This window comes from Rhea pennata, chromosome 25, assembly GCF_028389875.1.
Source record: "Rhea pennata isolate bPtePen1 chromosome 25, bPtePen1.pri, whole genome shotgun sequence".
Taxonomy (NCBI): domain Eukaryota; kingdom Metazoa; phylum Chordata; class Aves; order Rheiformes; family Rheidae; genus Rhea; species Rhea pennata.
In genome coordinates this window covers 4,887,773-4,905,177 of record NC_084687.1, presented here as the reverse complement: position 1 = coordinate 4,905,177, position 17,405 = coordinate 4,887,773, and the positions used below count along the sequence as shown (strand labels likewise).

Below are 17,405 nucleotides of genomic sequence, written 5' to 3'. Positions count from 1 at the left end.
CTCGAGCCTGCTTCCGCCCGCTTGACGCATGAGGGCGGGGTCTCGCGTCCCTCCCGCCACGGCACACAGCGACGCGCGGGCGGCGCCGCGTAACACAGCGATAATCGCGGCGCGGGAGGGAGGGGCGAAGAGAACGGCGCGGGCGGGTCTTTCCTTCCTCCTCCTCCTCCTCCTCTTCCTGCTGCTGCCAAGCGTCTCCCTGAGTTTCTCGATCCCTGAACAAAACCTGAGGGAAACCCGCAGCGAACCCCCCTCCTTCCCGCCTGCCACGCCCTCAGCCCCTGCTGCGGCCCGGGCCTGCGGGCGCCTCGCTCTGTCTGCCGCCATGGCGGAAACCTCCGTCTGGGGCCAGCGCAAGCGGGCCCGAGTCCACCCGGGGGCGGCTTTTCCCGAGCTGGAAGTCGCTTGTTTCTCGTCAGGGTTTTCCAGGGCTGCAAGCACGGGCCTCGCCCTGGCCCCGTGTGGCGCCTGGGCCTGGAGAAGGGCGGTCGCTCGGTCAAGGCCCGGGAGCGACGCGGGCCTTCGCAGGCCGCCTTCGTTTCCCCTCATCCTTGTCCGGGTGGGATCCCGCCACGGAGCAGGAGGCCACGGCTCACACCCAGCGCCCAGGCCATGGAGACGACAACCTTGGGGGCACCGCAGGGGAGGTGGTTTCCGCTATGGGGCAGCGCCCAGGAGCTGTCAGATACTCAGCCCTGGAGCACACTTGGAGAGGGAAGAAGCCGTGAGTTGGGCAAAGCCAACAGGTGCAGCCAGGCCAGCACCGGCCTCCGAGGAAGAGCAAGAGAAGACCCATGGCGAGGTGGCTCTCGCTGAGCCCCGAAGAAGAGCAAGAGAAGACCCATGGCGAGGTGGCTCTCGCTGAGCCCCGTCCATCTCCCCACCCCACAGAAAGCCACGGCTCCCCCCAGGGCAAGCGCAGCCCCTTGAGAAGATGGTGGACACACGGAGGACGTCACAGTTACACGTGGGCACGTTTTATTCTCTGGATGCACTCGCGCATTTGTTTCTGCTCAACAGCCAAAGCTTTATTGATTGAAAACCATTAATCTTCTCCCCCACCCCCAGCATACTTTTTATTTATTTTTTTCATATGCACCCCTTTCCCACCCCATAACCACTCTTCGGCGTCCAATTTGAGTATTACCCCTGCTTGGAGTCTTTTCTCAGAAGCAGCTGACAGTTCATTCAAAAATTTTTTCTCCCAAGAACCATATAAATTACATGCAAAACATTGTACATAGAGATTAATATCAAAATGCAATACAGATCAGGTGCACTTTAAGCTGGACTCTAGGAAATGGCAAACACACCAGGGTACATATTGCTTTGAAACCACCATTTTTTTTTGATGTCATGCATACCACATAGTATTCAGCCTTTTGTTTCGTAGTTTTCTGTTTTTTTATACAAAAATACCAGTGCTTATTATATGAGTTACTGGAAAAAGAAAAACTCAGATCTGTGTGCTCTCTTCGAAAGGAAGTTTTGTTGCAAGAGCACTGGATAAATATATATACACACACAAATGTCAGTTTAATACTGTATATATATATATATTTTTATTTAAGGGGAGGAAATAAACTAAAGACAGTTTTAGCCATGGGCTTTGAAGGAAAACTGAGCTTTTTTTGTTGCTGTTGGTTTGAGCAGGAGGATAGCAGAGGCAGGACAGCCAGAGAGCAGCCAACCTCAGTAGACAGCCTTAGCAAGAAGATGCTGGAGAGGAAAGGAACGGCCACATGCCTAAAGTCTTGCTGGTAGGGACAGGAAGAAGAGCGCGTTGACCAACAGGTTGACCAATGCACAGGAGCTGGGTGCAGTGGTGAGGAGTGACTGCGGCAGGTCCAAGCACCCCTTTCCCGGAGGGCTCCGGGGAGATGTCCGCCTCAAGGCTGCTTGGGTGCTGCAGTCCTGCAAAGACTGTGGCTGGTGACAGGAGGTGGATACAGGCTGCTGGACAGGCCCTCGCTGCAGCTGGGAGGGGGCTTCCCATTAACCCCAACATCACATCACTACACGAAGCAGTGGTTGAGCATTAGAGGACATCTGCTGCTCCGCTGGGGAAAGCCAAAGGCCGCCCATGCTAAAATTTGGTTTAGTTTTTTTCCTTCTTGAGATTGTTTCGATTTTTTTCCTCAAAGCTTATTGCACAAAACCTTTGAAAATTAAGTGTAATTCCTGTGCAAATAAAAGAAAACCTAATCACAATGCAAATGCCTGAAAAGGACTGTTCAGCAATGCACACAGGAAGTGATGTAATGTCTTTGGTACCAATCTGCCAATTTATTTAACAGAAAACCACCACCACCAGAGACCCTACGATTATCAAGAACTGGATGCAAAATTATGTTCAGAGTGTTTTAATAACAAAGCATTCCAAGGCAAGTTAACATGTATCACAGGGTATTACTTCAGTTCCTGTCTGGCATGGCACTCTTCCCCTGTGCACACTCGTGGCAGATCAAACAAAGCAAAAATCTCCCCCCCTCCTTCAAGGCATGTTGCAGAGAAGTCCCCAGAAGTTCATGCTGCCAACCATGCCTTTTAGTGTAGAGCACCAATCTCCCCCAATGGTTTTATAATGTCCTCAATAACTTAACCCAATAGTCATCTGCTGCCAGTATATCACGGAAACTAAATAGAAAAAATACTTTACATAAGATGTATGCACAATAAACATTTATACTTTAAGCAACCAGCCATACCAACATAATTTATATAAAAAAACATTTGTGTCATCCAACTAACATCTAGTATAAAGATGGCTGCTCAGAGAAAAGGAAGCTGACTGGCATCCAATCGCTGATATACTAAATTACCTGTCACTTTGAACTGCTGTCACACGGTCACATGCCATTGCAGACACATGACTCAAGATTTATTTTTTTTTCCTTTAAACAAAATACATATGGCTGACGTAAAAATATCAGTTTCTGATCTAAAGAAAACTATATTTTTTTGCATAATATTTATATATAATTATTTCTCCCCCTCCTAATATGGAAACTAGAACAACAAAAATACATCAACTGAAGAACAACCAGACCCTTGTGGCAACCTGCCAGTCACAGATTTCTGGGTGTGACTTTAAGAGCCTCCAAAGTTAGCTTTTTGTTGTTTTTTGTTGGTTTAAGTCTTTTTTCTCTAAAACAGGTCTGAGGTAATAAAAAAATATCAAAAGAAACAAAAATCAGTGTCCCCCCCCACAAAGTATTCAATAAATATCTATGTAAGCTTGTAAGAACACCATATTTTCATCCTTTTTTGCAAATATTAAAATAGAAAAAGTGATCTTTTAAGCAATGTCACCTTTAGAACAGAACAAACCCCACCACCTCTTTTACCTTTCCTCTCCCATCACTTGAGTGCACCTAAGAAAACCGCGAGCCCCCGCCCTGGCCCCCCCACCCCCCTCCGTTCTGCCCAAGGTGTTTTCTCAGCTCGTGTGAAGAACAAAAAGGGAGGACAGCAATGGGTTTGTCTGCATGGGCAGGTGTCTCGACACTGGATTTGCAACTGAGATGGGCAGTGGTGGCAATTTCTTCTTGCTTTTGGCAGTGTATGGAGCCCAGCGCTCACCTGCCTTTGCCAGCACCAAGGCAGGAGACCCGTGGGAGAAGGGCCTTTTGTCAGCTACCTGGGAGAGGAACAGCACAGCGTCACCACGTCCTTCCCTCTTCCCAACCCAAGGAAGGGACAAGTCAGTGCTGGACTGGAAAGGAAACCAAGACACAGGGTTTTGGTTGTTGTTGTCATTTAAGGAACACTTATTTCTTGGCAAAGTACTGGGCTCTCGAGTGGCAGGCGGTGCTGCAGGCAGTGCTCGGAGAAGGCACGGGAGATTCTGCTGTGCGTTCTTAAGAAAAAAGAAAAAAGAAACCAGCCAACCTACTCTGTCACTAAAACCTCTCTGCTTACAGGGACAGAGGCTGGACAAAGAAGATGACATTGTACAGCCAGTTACAACCAGGTTCTCACTGCTTCCAAAAAAACCAAATGGGTCACAGGAGAGAAGGCAGACAAGCTTTTTTCCAGCCGCTCCCATCTGGGAGCAACAACCACAGATGAACCAACAAGACTCCACAGTGAAGAAACTAAGCCCAAGCAAATCAATCTCCTGTCTCCTAGTCTGGCCCATTCTTGCCATCATAAGAGGACTGGTTCAGAGCAAACTTGCCCAGGACACCCAGGGCCTCTTCTCAAGATTCTCATCTGGAGAGCAATGATTAGAAGAGACCAAGGTAAGGCAGGAAGCAGGGTGAAGAGATGGCCTTCAAAAAAGCAGCAAGTGAGGCAAAGCCTCAATGCAGCAACTTTTCTCTGGAAGACCTAGCCAACCAACCTACTGGCTCTGCAAGGAAGTACCTCTCTTGGCAAATCAGCTACGCATGTCAAGGCTCCTCCCAACAGCCATGGAACCTCTCATCCTTCCACCAGCTAAAGGGCCTACCTGGCTTATCCTTTCTATGATCTATGACTTTACCCAGCTGTACTGTCAATAACTGGATGTTCATTCTCCATTCAGCCTGCTACCTCTTTGGAAGTGATGTGCAGAACCAGTGGGCACAGCTGCATTGTCCTCAGGGATTCCTCAGGAGTTAACCACAGCTTGTACTCCAACACTCAAGGATTATTTAGCCTAAATAAAGTCATAAAGCCAGAACATGCAAGAGCCAAAATCCCCTCTGCTCCTGATGGCAGGAGCTGTTACAAGTTTTGCATGGCTCTTGCCAAGACCTTCACAGTTGTTCAAGAGCAGGAGAGAAGCATTTCATAAGATATGGGGCTCCTTCCTGGGGAATCTTAAGATCCTGGATTTTTTTTTTTCCACCACTCTTATGTTGTCAGTTCACCTCCACCTTGCTTTGTAGGAAAAAAAAAAAATCTTTCAAATCCAGCAAGGTTACAGCAAAGTCCCCTTCATCCCTTGTTTAACAACTACTACTTTGGAAACAGAGAGAAATGTGTGTATGCACACACAAAGGAGGAACTGTAAAGGCTAGGTACCATTTTTAAAGGTGGAAGACTGGTGTACATCCCTGTATCTATCAACCTGTGGGTAAACACCTTCCCCCTGGCTGTTATGTTTAATTTTCGCACCACAGTGCTAGCTCCCTCACTTCCCACTGTGAAGTTACTGGGAGCAAATTTCACAAGCAAAGGAACAAACCCCAACATTAGGAAGAAAAAAAAAAATCAAAAAACCACAAGTGTAAAAATAAAGTCAGAAGTGCACTCCCAGCCCTTGGGCAGAGAACGTGCATGTAAGACTATGACGATTTGAACTTTCTTTGAACGTGCATTTCTCAAAGTGAAACCCCCCTACAGATGCATGGAGCCCAACTCTCAGAGAGGAAATAACCTGGCTGTTTTTGCTGTTTTGCTTGGGTGAGTACCACTGAAAATTAGGGATGAAGATGCACAATTTTGGCTTAGCCCCTCCCAACACCCAGCATTGTGGTACTCTGGTTCCCACCACTAAATAATTGTTAAAAAAAAATAAAATAAAAAAGATATACGTATGAGCAGTTTGACATGAAGTGACCACAGTGTGTGATCAGTTACTGGTGCTGATATCACACAGGGCGAGAGGCGAAGGTGGAGGAGGGGGGTTCGAAGTTCTAAGGTCAAACCGATGTCTCCAAGCTGTGTAAGGGGCTTTCAGGCTCCAAGACGGTGACCTCGACTTGATCGCTGTCCACTGCATTGTTATTTTTGTTGAGGGATGTAGATCCACCTGGGCTACCCCCACCTCGTTTTTTGAGTCCATCAGTCTCAGGGTCATCTTCAGCGCCGTCAAGGAATGGTGTTCGAGGCTCGTCTTCCTCCAGGATGAACTCTGGGTGAGTCATGAAGTTATGAATGGAGCTTCTGGATTCGGGTTTCTCGAGGCCTTCATACAAGGAGCTACGGAACGCATTCACCACTTTGATCTGCCGGGAGGCGAAGGCACAGGGTGTGGAGAATAAACAGAAGAGAGGTTAGTAGTGGCTACAAGAGGTCAGAGCTTCCAGGAGAAATAAAATTTTAAAAGACACAATAAAACAAAAAGGACAACAACAATCACCACCACTGAACAGACAGCTAAGTCAAAATGAGATCTATGGTGAACTAGGAGGGCCAACATGGATCAGACTCAGGCACTAGGTGTGTGATGGGGAATCAACCGACTATGGGGCGACTTCAGAAGCTGCAAGAAAAGACACAAAAAACTCAAAACAGGTCGCTTGAATGAATGGAAGCCAAAACGCATTAGTTATCATTATGTGTGTGCACGCGCATCTGTGTGTATAAACAAGGACAAAAAAGTGGAACTACAACTCAAAAAAGTGGGTTAGACAAACACAGTGGGTTCGCTTCAAGGCAAAAACTACTGTGGGAAGTGATGCATTTGTTTATTCTATTTCATTTTTAAACCTATAGAAAGCAATGGGCTTAAAGGTGTCACAAACTTGTTCAAGCCCATGTGGAGCAGAAGGTCCAAGTGGATGCCATGAACAGTAAAACAGGACCCAGCTAAACATGCAAGAAGGAGAACAGATTTATGCAACTCTCCTCGCATTGCTGCCACCCAGATCCCCGGCTGGCGCTCTAGATCCCTTCCTACACCAACATACTGAAGAAAACCCAAAGCTTTCCAAAGACAGCTATTCTTTTGGATGCTCTGCATGAAGAACAATCCCAAACCTTGCTAGAAAGCCTAGCCACTCAACACTCCTGTGAAACTCACAGGCTCTCAGCACTGCCAAAAGCCAGGCTCAAAGCATTACAAGCAGGAGATCCAGAGCCTCATTTGGACAGCTAAGATACTGCATTGCCACCTTCATTGCACTGGAAGAGAGAGGGGTCTGGAAACAAGCCAGGATGGCAGCTAACACTGGATTCACTGCTCTCCCTCTTGTTCTCCTGGAAATCCAGCCTTGAGCTTTGAGCTCTCACCCTCCCTTGCAGTCAAGTCCGCAGTCAGATACAGCAAAGGAAGGGGCAGGGAAGGAGGCAATGCTGCAGCTGCAGCAGCTCTCTCCACCTCAGCACTGTAGCCACACTTGTGCCAACACCCACACCACAGAGATATGTGCACGCTGACATGCGTGAGACAACCAACACATGCACCTTGGGTGCAGAAGAGTGCTCTAGCTCTTGTGGATGACATGGGGCTACAACCATAAGATGTCAAAAGGTGGAAACCTCAATGAGAACTTTGCAACACATGGGCTTTCTATGCAGAGTCCACAGACTGTGCAGCTCAAGGCCTCCCAAGCCATAATGGACCTGGTGAAATCACACGCATGGCTTTACCTTTTACTGCAAAGCCAAGAGCTACCCACCTTGCAGTGCCCTCCAAAGCGTCCCTTGAGTTACTCCACTGCACCTTACAATTACGTTCTCCCTGCTGATTGTCAGTCCAGAGCCAGCATGCAGCCTCTCTGCAGAGAGGACCCCATCCTGCCATGGCAGGTCACATCAGCACCATTCTGGCTTGTGTAACCCTTCCAATCACCTGAAAACTGTATTCTCCCCTTCCTTTCTGGAGGAAGAAGCTATTGGCAAAGGTTGTCAACAAGGGCCAAACATCTTGCATAAGCCCTCACACGTCTTACAGAAGCAGTAAAAATCATTCTGTTAACCAGACTTTGCTTGGAACCAGGAGATGTGCTTCAGATTCCTCTTCTCTGAAGGAACTGCCCTTGAACCACCAGCAGACTTCACTCAGCAGCCCTAGGTGCAACCTTCTTTCACCCACATCAGTTGTCCTGCTCCATCTCCTGCCTCTGGGCAGGGTGACGTGCTGCTGGTCATGAATCATCTCCACCCGCTCCTACACCTGAGGAACTGAGTCCCCACCCATGTCCCCTGCCTGCTCTCACAGTGGACTTGAACTGGGGCACAAGAAAGGGGACAGCTGAAAATCCAACAAAAGGATGCTCCTCTACAGTAGCCTTATGTTATACCCTCTACAGCCTCTCCATCACTCAGCCTGCACCCAAGTGAGCAGAGAGCATGCAGAGCTGCCAGAGGGAGAATGATGCAAGCATCCCCCTGCAAGCTGATAAGGCAAATAAAAAAAAATATGCATTTTACCAATCCTTTGAGAACGGGCTGCAGATCTGCACCTGAACAGAGATGACATTCCCCTTCCAGGTGAGGGGACAAGTCAAGGTAAACAATCCACCTTAGTCTGGTGCCACGGACAGGCTAGGAGTGAAATCGCCAACCAACACAGCCCACGAGAACCTCCTGGGAATCTTTGGTCTCAGTACAACAAAACAGCACTCAAAACCAGACCTGAGGTATTACTCAGAGGAGAGCCTTGTGTGCTTGAAAGCTTGGAGATATTACCTGCAAGATATTCCAGGGGTCCCCTTTCACGAGGGATGCCCACCCGAGTCCGCTCTCCATCCGGCTCAAAGATGGTGCTGCACCACGGTGGGCAGCGATGTGGCATCCCACTGGCACAGGCTCAGCACATCCCAGCTAGAAACAGGCCAGCTCTCGCACGCACGGACAGGCGTGCGCACACACACACGCACACACACAGGGCACACATGCACGAGCTGGATGACAGACACTCGCAAAGAGATGAACGTTGCCCAGGTACCCCCATGACACTGGAGCACCAGGTGGTCTGTGAAAATGGAAGGTGTACGTGTCTGGAAACAGGAATTCAGAGACATGTTTTGCCACACTAATGACCACAGTAAGATCCTAGAGAAACTCGGTGTTTAGTGTCAAGGCACAGGACCAGGGAGATAGCTGAGCAGGCCAGCTTCCACCAAAACTGACCGCAAGTCCTTTCCTCAATATCCCAAGAACAGCAACTGCAAGCACTTACAAATAAAAGCACTAACCCCTCAAAAGTGGTATGCAAAACCAGCTAAATCAAGAACAACCAGCTTGAACAAGCAAATAGGTGCCTAGGTGACTTTAGAGAAACTAGGGGGTTAGTTTAGCACAAACTCTGACAGAGCAGGGGGTAACTTCACAAAAGCCCTCCCTGCACCACCAACTCCAAGCACTGGCAAGTCAAGAGCCTGACATATCCCTGCCTTCAGCTCTATTTTCTGCTCCACCAATAATTTCTGCTATACCTTTCCCCAGATATTCTTAATTAGACTCAACCATCTCTGTCAACAACTGATCTCTGATGTACAACGAATAACTGCTCCCTTGTCAAAGACACTCAACAGTAAGGAGATGTTTTGAATATGCTGGGCAGTGCAAACAAAAGTTACCTCCTCCTCAAATCCTCTCCCCAAACAAGCCAAAGCACTGAGGCTCAGGACAGACTGGCTTTCTTGCAGTTTCTTCTTAGGCTGCGTGTGTGTGTGTGTGCGCGTGTGGGGATACAGGACAATTTGCCTGGGCTGACAAGAAGACAAGGTGCAGCATCTCTCACCAGAAACATCTTGATGAAACACTTCCCAACACTTCAGAGCCTCCTCTGAGCCCTCAAACATGCCTAAATAACGCCTCTCACCCACAGTTTCATTCCTAACCACAAGTACTCCGCCTAGCACCATCACACTCTGGAAACCCAGCAAAAACAGTTGCCGCATGACAGCAAGTCCGACTGTTTGACATGGCCTGTGGCCAAATGGCCTTTGAGAAACCTCTGTACAAAGCAGAACTGAAATCCACACAGCAGGATGCAAACCCTGTACTGGCACAGTGGACTTGCTCTGACAAATGTAAGATGAACACCCACCTCCCTGCCTGTCGGGGTTATTTCTTTATCCAAAACTTCCACAACCTGCGTAACCTCTGAGCCTGGAATCCAATCCCATTTCAGACCACAGAGAAGCTGCTGCACTGCAGAGTGCTGGGCTGGGTAAAAAGCCACTGCTCGCATGGAGGCAGAAATTACATCTTCTGAGGGAAGCCAGCATCAACTCCACCGCTGAACAGTGGCTTGCAGGGCTCAGTTGCCTCAAAACAGGACAAAACTACCAACTGAGACGGTGCTTAGCTCTGCAAACCATCCCATGGCTCATTCACGACACCTCCCTCTCTTCCATTGCCACCCCACAGGAACACAGAGCTGAGGGCTGCCGAGGTCTAGTCCAGGAGAACTCTTCTCACAGAAATAAAGCAGAAGATGGAGGGACTCCGTTAATCTGTATTCAGGGAAGTGGAGCTTAGAGAGAGGGAAGGAAAGCAGCAGAGAGGGAAACAGAGCACAGTGTAGACAGAAAACAGAGGGAAGACTTAGCAACCTGGGTTAGCTTTTGGTAAAATTGTTGTCTGGAAGGGCACGTGCTATTCAAGTTACCCGTTCCCCTGCAGCAAATCAGGGAGAAGATTAATGCATAGACTGTAAGAAAATCTGCATTTTGGTCTTATTCACCCAAGCCCACTACCCTGATACACCTCTAAGCAGGTTTTCTTCCAATTAGAAAGTCGTGGTGGTGAACAGATGTAGACGGGAACAGAAGGCAGCTGCGCTGCTTCAGAAACACTGGGGTTAAACAAAATAAAATTCAGGCATCAGTGTTGGCTAAATAGAGAGAAAACAAGAATTATTGAAAATTCTCTCTTCTCTCTCCACAATGCATAAACAGTGGAGACTGAAAGCTATTCAAAAAGTCGCCAGGGGTGTTTCTTTAATAACAGGAGAACATGGAAAACGACTGTGCAATATGAAAGCCAATTATCCAAGAAAGATGTACTACCTACTCATAGCGTGGCAAAGCCCTGCAGAGAGAATTCGCGCTCACATGCTCACAGGCCTGTATATACAGCTCATCGTGAACATGGAGGGGAGCACTATATGAGAGAGGGGTCCTCCTCGGTGTGGAAACCCACAGCTAGACCCAGATGTTCAGGAGGGCCGTGTTTATCCGAGCACGGTTCCTCAGTCTCCGTGCGTAAAGTCACGCATCTCCGCAGCCACTGGAATACGGCGGGCGCGGAGCAGAGCGGCCAGCTGGGCGCTGCCTGCTGCTGCAGCAGGACAGCGCTGCTCCGGGACTCAGCGACGCCTGCGCAGTCCCCCGGAGCGGGGGTCCCGTCCCCAGGGCTGGGGTCACGTTTGCGCGTGTTCCTCCTCACGACAGCGTGTGCTTAACTGCAGCACGTGCGCTTAAGCGCTGTCCTGACCGGGGCCTCCAGGCTCGAGGCAGCGAGCTCAGCGCGCGGGAGCTCGCCGCTGGCCTCGGCAAGGAGGTGGCCGGGAGGTCTCGGCTCTGTCTCACGCAACATGCAAGTTAACACGCAGGCCATGGGAGGCTGCTTGCTTACAAGTCAGCTCAGAAACAGCGGGCTCAGCTGAAGGTAAGCGACTTACAGGTGGCTCTGGTGCTTCACTGCCTTCCAGCTGAGCCACGGCAATGGGCTGCTCTGAAACATGGTCAAGTGTTCCCACCAAGGTAGGAACCTTTTATCACACACGTGCAAGAGGCAGCGAGCATGCAGGCAGCCCGTTACCGCCGCTCAGCTGACCTGCAATAGCACATTAGCTGCTGCGGGCAGGCCTGAGCAGCCACACGCTGCCCTAAAGATTTGCAGCTTTGGTAAAACAACCCCTCTGCTCAAGACAGCCCTCCCGGGCTGGGCAGAGCCATATCAGAAAGGAATTGCAGCATTTGGACACAGCATTCCCTTTTGGCAGCAGTGCTTTTAGTTGCTCATAAACGCATGGTTCTTTTAACCAGAACTGCCAATTTTGCACCCCTCAAGAGGGTGAACTCATGTCAGTCCTGCAAAGGAGGAAAATAGGTGAAAAAAGAAAAAAGAAAAAAAAAAAGAGGAAGCAACAAGGAATGGGGGGGAGGAAAAGGACCAGAAAGTATTGTAACCTTGTTAATGATGCAACAGCATAAAAATTAATTAAAAATGATCTCCCGCCCCATCCTTCATTTTAGAAATCAGTGTGTCGGTCAAAGGTTAGAGGGAGAGAGAACAGGCTGGGTTAGGTTGGTGCAGTGCTCTCTGTGGTTATTAGAAGTCATGCATTGTAATAGACTATCACTCACTGCCCGCAGGAGGAGATGCAGCAGCAGCAGCAACAGCAGAAGTGGTGGGAGTGGAATTGACGGAGGAAAGAGCTACATGGGTTGGGCTAGAAACATTTTTTACATCGTGGTGCTGGCTCACGATGGAAGGCTGTCTCCTGAGGGCTCCCTGCAAAGAGGAGGCGCCGGTCTGGAATGTGTAAACTACGTCCATCTGTAAAGAATCAGAGAGTGAGATAGAGTCGCCCCGGTCAGAGAGAGAGGGAGAGGGGTCGGGGATGGAGCAGAGGGGAGCAGGGAGGCCGGGCAGACACACACACGGACAGGAAGGAAGAAGGATGGACGGAGAGGTGGGGAGGAGGGATGAGAGAGCCCCCCAGCCCGCATTCCCATACACCCGCACCGGGTTCGGCTGGTGTTTCTAGGAGCAAAGAGGTCGGCTTGCAGCCTCTGCCTCGCTCTCGGCTGCGTGAGGTGCACGGCTTACACCACCACCAAGAGAGACCGTGGTGGGGAGGGAGTGCAACAGGAGACACCTCGGGTATTCCCACAATCCACAGGAGGAAGGGAGAGAGAGAGGTGGGCAGAGGTGTGAGCTAGCAGCCCGCAGTCCAGAAAACTGCGCTGAGCGCACGTTTCTGGTCCCTCAATCCCATAGGATGCACAGCCAGAGGGGCTGAATCCGGAGCCGCGCCAATGCGCCCACGGCAGCCAGCTGTGCTTGAAGATGTTCAGCCTCTCTCCTTGGTCACAGCCCAACAAAGGGCTCACAGACGAAGCGGGGCTGGTAGGGGTGGGCAGGGGAAGTGGCAAGGAAGCACCCGTGTTGGTCTGTGGATGCGCTCCAAGGCAGGAGGGACCAAGCAGCAGCCAGATGCCCAGGATTCCCAGACACTTTACATCTGGACTTTTCTCATCTGCCATGTGCCAGATAACCGAGTGGGAGACTGCACATCCCTGTGCCTCCCAGTTCTGCTGCCTTGGCCACATGGCTCCTCGCAGCAAACCTTAGGAAAGGGGCAGACCTGCTTGCAGCTCTAATGCGCCTTGCAGGTATTTTAGATACTGCTCTGCTCTTTGCCCAGCTTGAGCTCCTTCCATAGAAGGAGATCATGCACTCTTCCCTAGTGCACTACTTGGTCCATGAGGAAGGAACTCTAACACTTCTCATTTCAGGCATGCTGATTCAGGACACCCTACCAGCAGCCTGTTACATGCTCAGGTTTGACCTGCAGGCTGCTCTGCTCAACTTGCAGGGCTACATAGCCAGAAAAGGAGTAGCTAAAGAGACTCCAGGACTTGCCAACAGTTGCAATGTCCAGAAGCATTCTTCATGCTGCAACAATAAGAGCTTGTTTCAGTACAGGTCCACCACGGCTACCAGCAGAGAAAGCTTAGAGTGTCCTGGTTCAGAGGGCAGACCCAGAACCAAAGGCATATCCAGTCTCTGGTATTACAGATGTTCATACCTACCATACCTCCAACACATCTGGATTGCTTCTGAAACAGCCTGGTGCTCCCAGCAGGTGTTTCATGTGAGTGAGCCAGATTGTGAGTTTAGCTCACATCTCTGCAGCGCCCATGAGCAGCAGTGCCCTAGTGTCCCAGGAAGAGCTCGGTTCCCACCTCACCCTCGTTCTGTGCCCCAGTTGCAACAGGCAGGGAACGATGTACCAGCCTGGCAGGACGAGCCAGTACCAGTACTAGAGGGAACCCAGCCCATAAATATAGTGTGTCTCACACGCACCCATAGACTGTGGCATGGGCCTGCCCAACACAATCTCCCCTCCCATCCTCTCTGCAAATTAGAGACATGGGGATGGGTATGCTCGCCACAGCCTTTTATCTTGCACTTCTGCAGAAGCACCAAGGTGGCTGCTCTGTGCCAGGCAGGCTGAATGGCCTCCTGGGAGCACTGGCAAGTTTATAACAAGGGATAAACAGAGGGGGGGGCTAATGCCTGTGGTCTTGGAGGTGCCAACTCCAGGGAGGAAGTGGGATTTCCACTTCAGTGAACCCCGAACAGGGCAAGAAGATAGAACTGCAGATGAAGATTACAGGCACTTCTGCAACACTGAGCAGTGATGGCTCAGTACATCAACAGCTTTCATCAACATCAGGACCCAACAGCTTTGAGCCATCTTCCAAACTGATAGTTTTGACAATTTGATGGAGGGCCATAGGAGAAGGACACAAGGGTAACGCAGCAGCCCAGCACACCAGTGACTGCTGGGGACCTGCAGCTTTCCTCCACGGGGCAGCTCTGCCCCAGACCTTGAGGAAAGAAGAGGGGTAGGAATCTTGCTGCAGGCAGCTCTCCAAAAAACTCCCCCAAACACTTTCAGGCAAAGTTGTATCAGGGTGCAGCAGCTGACATAAAAACACTATTAACCAATTCTCCATCCATTCTCTGCCGCAGGGCCAGAAGCACCAGATGAGGAGCCAGGAGAGCTGGCGAGGAGAAACGGCAAGAGCCTTTGGCCAGAAGGGCCTTCGCGAAGGCCAGAGAGCAGCAGGGGAGCAAGACCGGAGAGGGACCAGCAAGAAAGATCAAATGCTACATACAGGGAAGACCAGGGCAGAGAGAAGCGATGCTCACTTGTAGTCCCCTCTGAAGCAGCAGTTACTGCGCCTGCAATGACTGGGAGAACCAAAGATGCCAGGCAGGCTCCAAAGCTCCATCAACCCAGAGGACTTGGGAGCTGAAATTAGGGATTGCAGCTGCCACTCTCCAAAACATCACTCACCACACATCACATCACCAGCAGCCTCCCAGCAAGAAAAGCAAGCCTTTTCCTAGAAGCTTGGAGACTGCTCAAGGCAGGTTTGCACTTGGCTGGTCAAGCCCAGCAGTTTCCCTACTAAGGAGAGAAGACAAGGAACTGGACAGCAGCAATACCCAGCTGCTCTGTGCTCTGCCTCCTCTTGGCACTGCAGGTCCCTTGCCCTGACACAGGCAAGAGCTCAGGATGGCCTCGTCTCTGGGTTATTCCAAACCCAGACTTGAAGCACCAGGCCCCAAAGCAGGCGCAGATTGCAGAGCATACAGCGGAGCTCCAATGTGCCCAGAACGTGCTGTGGTGCCCCACATTTCCACCAGCAGGACCGAGCCCTACATGGGGCACAAACAGTCAGGTCCTCTCCTGAGGTCTAGGAGCAGCGTCCCAGCAATGGCCCTGAGAGTAGCTTCAACGCCAATCCACCGCATAACTCAATAAACCTGGGGGTGGAGGGGGGGGGCAAGGCCCCTCTAGACAGCCTCCAAACTCCCTTCTCTGCTGAGCAAGGTGCCAATCACCCAGTACATCCAGTTGCCTGTGGACCAGCTGGATGCTGTGTTCTGCATCAGAACAGACCAGTATCTCCCCACTACCCCAAGCTGTCCCAGAAAGGCAGGTTGTTCTGGTTTTCCAACCAGAGCAGACCCAAAAAGGCACAGATGGTGGGAAAAGTCTAGCTCAGAAGGTGATGGCATCTGAGCAGCAACAGTTGCCTCTTTTCAGAGGGAGCCCCTGGAAAGAGAGAAAGAGAAAGAGAGAGAGAGGAGAAAGCCCTGTGGGACCCACTGCTCTGCAGTACCTGAGTCTGTATCCTGTTGAGGCCCCTGAACCACAGGATCTGCCCACGCCGCAGCTCCATTTCAGCGTGGTCAATCTCATCCACATCCTCAGGTAGCTCTTCTTCTGGGATCTCCTCCTTGGTGATGCCATGCCCAGCTTCCTTCAGGAACTTCAGGTGGCTGGTTGGGACAGTGCAGATCAGCTGCGGGGAAGAAGGGAGAGCGCAGCTCCTTAGCCTGCAGGCTACAGCAGCACCAAGCCCACTGTCAGCAGCCTTGACCAAGAAGGAGCATTCCTGCAGCGAGCTGCCAGGACTCAGCTGAGACACACCAGCTCCTTTCAGCCATGCAGGGTGTCCCCAACGACCCCTCCAGCATCACCTCCGCCCATGCACACAACCACCATGAGGCCAGCAGCCCGCCTTAATGGCCACTGCAAACGTGGCCTCCTGCATGCATGACAGAGTCTAAGCCCATGTCTCTGGATGAGGCCACAGCAGACCACAATGCTGCTCCCTTGCCTCAATACAAAGCTCAAGGGCTCCACAGTGCAAGAACTGGTTCAAAGAAACACAGCAGAAACAGATGCAAAACTCTGCTGGAGAACACTGCAAGGAGGGTAGAAATGAAGAGTATCAGCCACTGCCTTGCCTTCCTGTTGGCGTGATACAGTGACGGAGCATCACCCCCGCCCCTTCCAAAGCTGCCCTGAATATATGCTGGGGAGAACAAGTGCAGCTAGACAAGGGAAGGGAAAGGCAGCTGGGCTGCCAGTATGCCACGGCACAGAGGCACGCTTTTTTTTTTTTTTTTTTTTTTTTTTTTTTTTTTTAGACTGGCTCTTACCTGACCCCAGAGGAGCTCTCCAACTCCAATAAAAATACACCAGAACCACTGGCTCAGGGTGAGTCCAGAACAGCTGAATGGCTTCCCACCAAACTCCACAATGATTATCTAGAGCACAGGAGAGAAGAAGTCACACACTGGGGAGCTCAGAGGGCTGCACTGTGGCAGCCAAGGGAAGAAAGGGTCCCCCCAAACTACAGAACTTTTCCCCCTCCCTATGATCACAAGAGGAATGAGAACCTAATAGCTATGCTACTAACTTTACAGGACACCACATCAGCAGCTGGCCGGCCCTGGGATCTCCCAACACACTCTAGACCCTAGTCGCCAGGTTTTGTGTCACCAAGAAGCTGCCAGAGAAGAATAAGGGAAAGAACTGAGAGTCACGGGCTGAGGAGGTGGCAGACATGGGTCCTACCTGAAAGTTTCCCTCCCATCCCACCATCCATCCCCACCCTGCTCCTGTGGCCTCACCTGAGCTGCAAAGGTCCCAAGCACCACCGTGCAGAAGATAGGATTCCGATAGATGGACTCAAAGACGTTCCTCTCCCCGTGGATCTTGCGAGCATTGATCTCATTGAACAACTGCATCATGACGAAAGTGTTGAAGACGATAGTGTAGTGTTCGGTGGGTGGGGAGTGCAAGGGGGCATTCCGGCCACTGTCGATATCGAAAAACTTCTCCCCTAAGCAGACGAGGGGTTTTCAGGAAGGGATGAGGAATGATGGAGAAAAGAAGAGAAGATGAGATCCTGTTCCTTACTTCGGCTCTGCACCGGTGGAGGTGGAATTTGGATCCCAGCCTATCACTGAAGAATCCTTGATGCAGCCAGACCCACCCCCATGCTGGCCCCACTGAACCTGTTTTTTTAAAAAAAAAATCTTAAAAAGTTGTTTTCCTTGCTAAAACTATCTCTGCACCCAGCAAGATCTAAAGCAGACCCACATCCTTTCGTTATCACCAATATACACCACTCCTCATTCAATAAATAAAATCTCTCCTGACTGGTTGGGGGTTACTGGGCAATTGCTCAGAACGAGGTTCC

The 17,405-nt window shown here is 50.5% G+C and overlaps 1 protein-coding gene across 7 annotated transcripts in view; it reads right to left on the bottom strand.

The window, feature by feature from the left end:
* Nucleotides 1–961: 961 nt before the first annotated feature.
* ATP2B4 (ATPase plasma membrane Ca2+ transporting 4) overlaps nucleotides 962–17,405 on the bottom strand; it is a 51,528-nt gene continuing 35,084 nt past the window's right edge. For 6 of the 7 annotated variants that reach the window (XM_062594947.1, XM_062594949.1, XM_062594950.1 and 3 more), the window contains 5 exons: nucleotides 16,834–17,045; nucleotides 16,360–16,467; nucleotides 15,534–15,716; nucleotides 12,079–12,168; nucleotides 962–5,936 (listed from right to left, as the gene is read on the bottom strand). In XM_062594947.1, the coding sequence (XP_062450931.1) occupies nucleotides 5,631–5,936; nucleotides 12,079–12,168; nucleotides 15,534–15,716; nucleotides 16,360–16,467; nucleotides 16,834–17,045 (899 nt within the window). In that variant the 3' untranslated portion in view covers nucleotides 962–5,630. The remainder of the gene's footprint in view (nucleotides 5,937–12,078; nucleotides 12,169–15,533; nucleotides 15,717–16,359; nucleotides 16,468–16,833; nucleotides 17,046–17,405) is intronic. The other variant, XM_062594951.1, reaches the window with a different exon arrangement.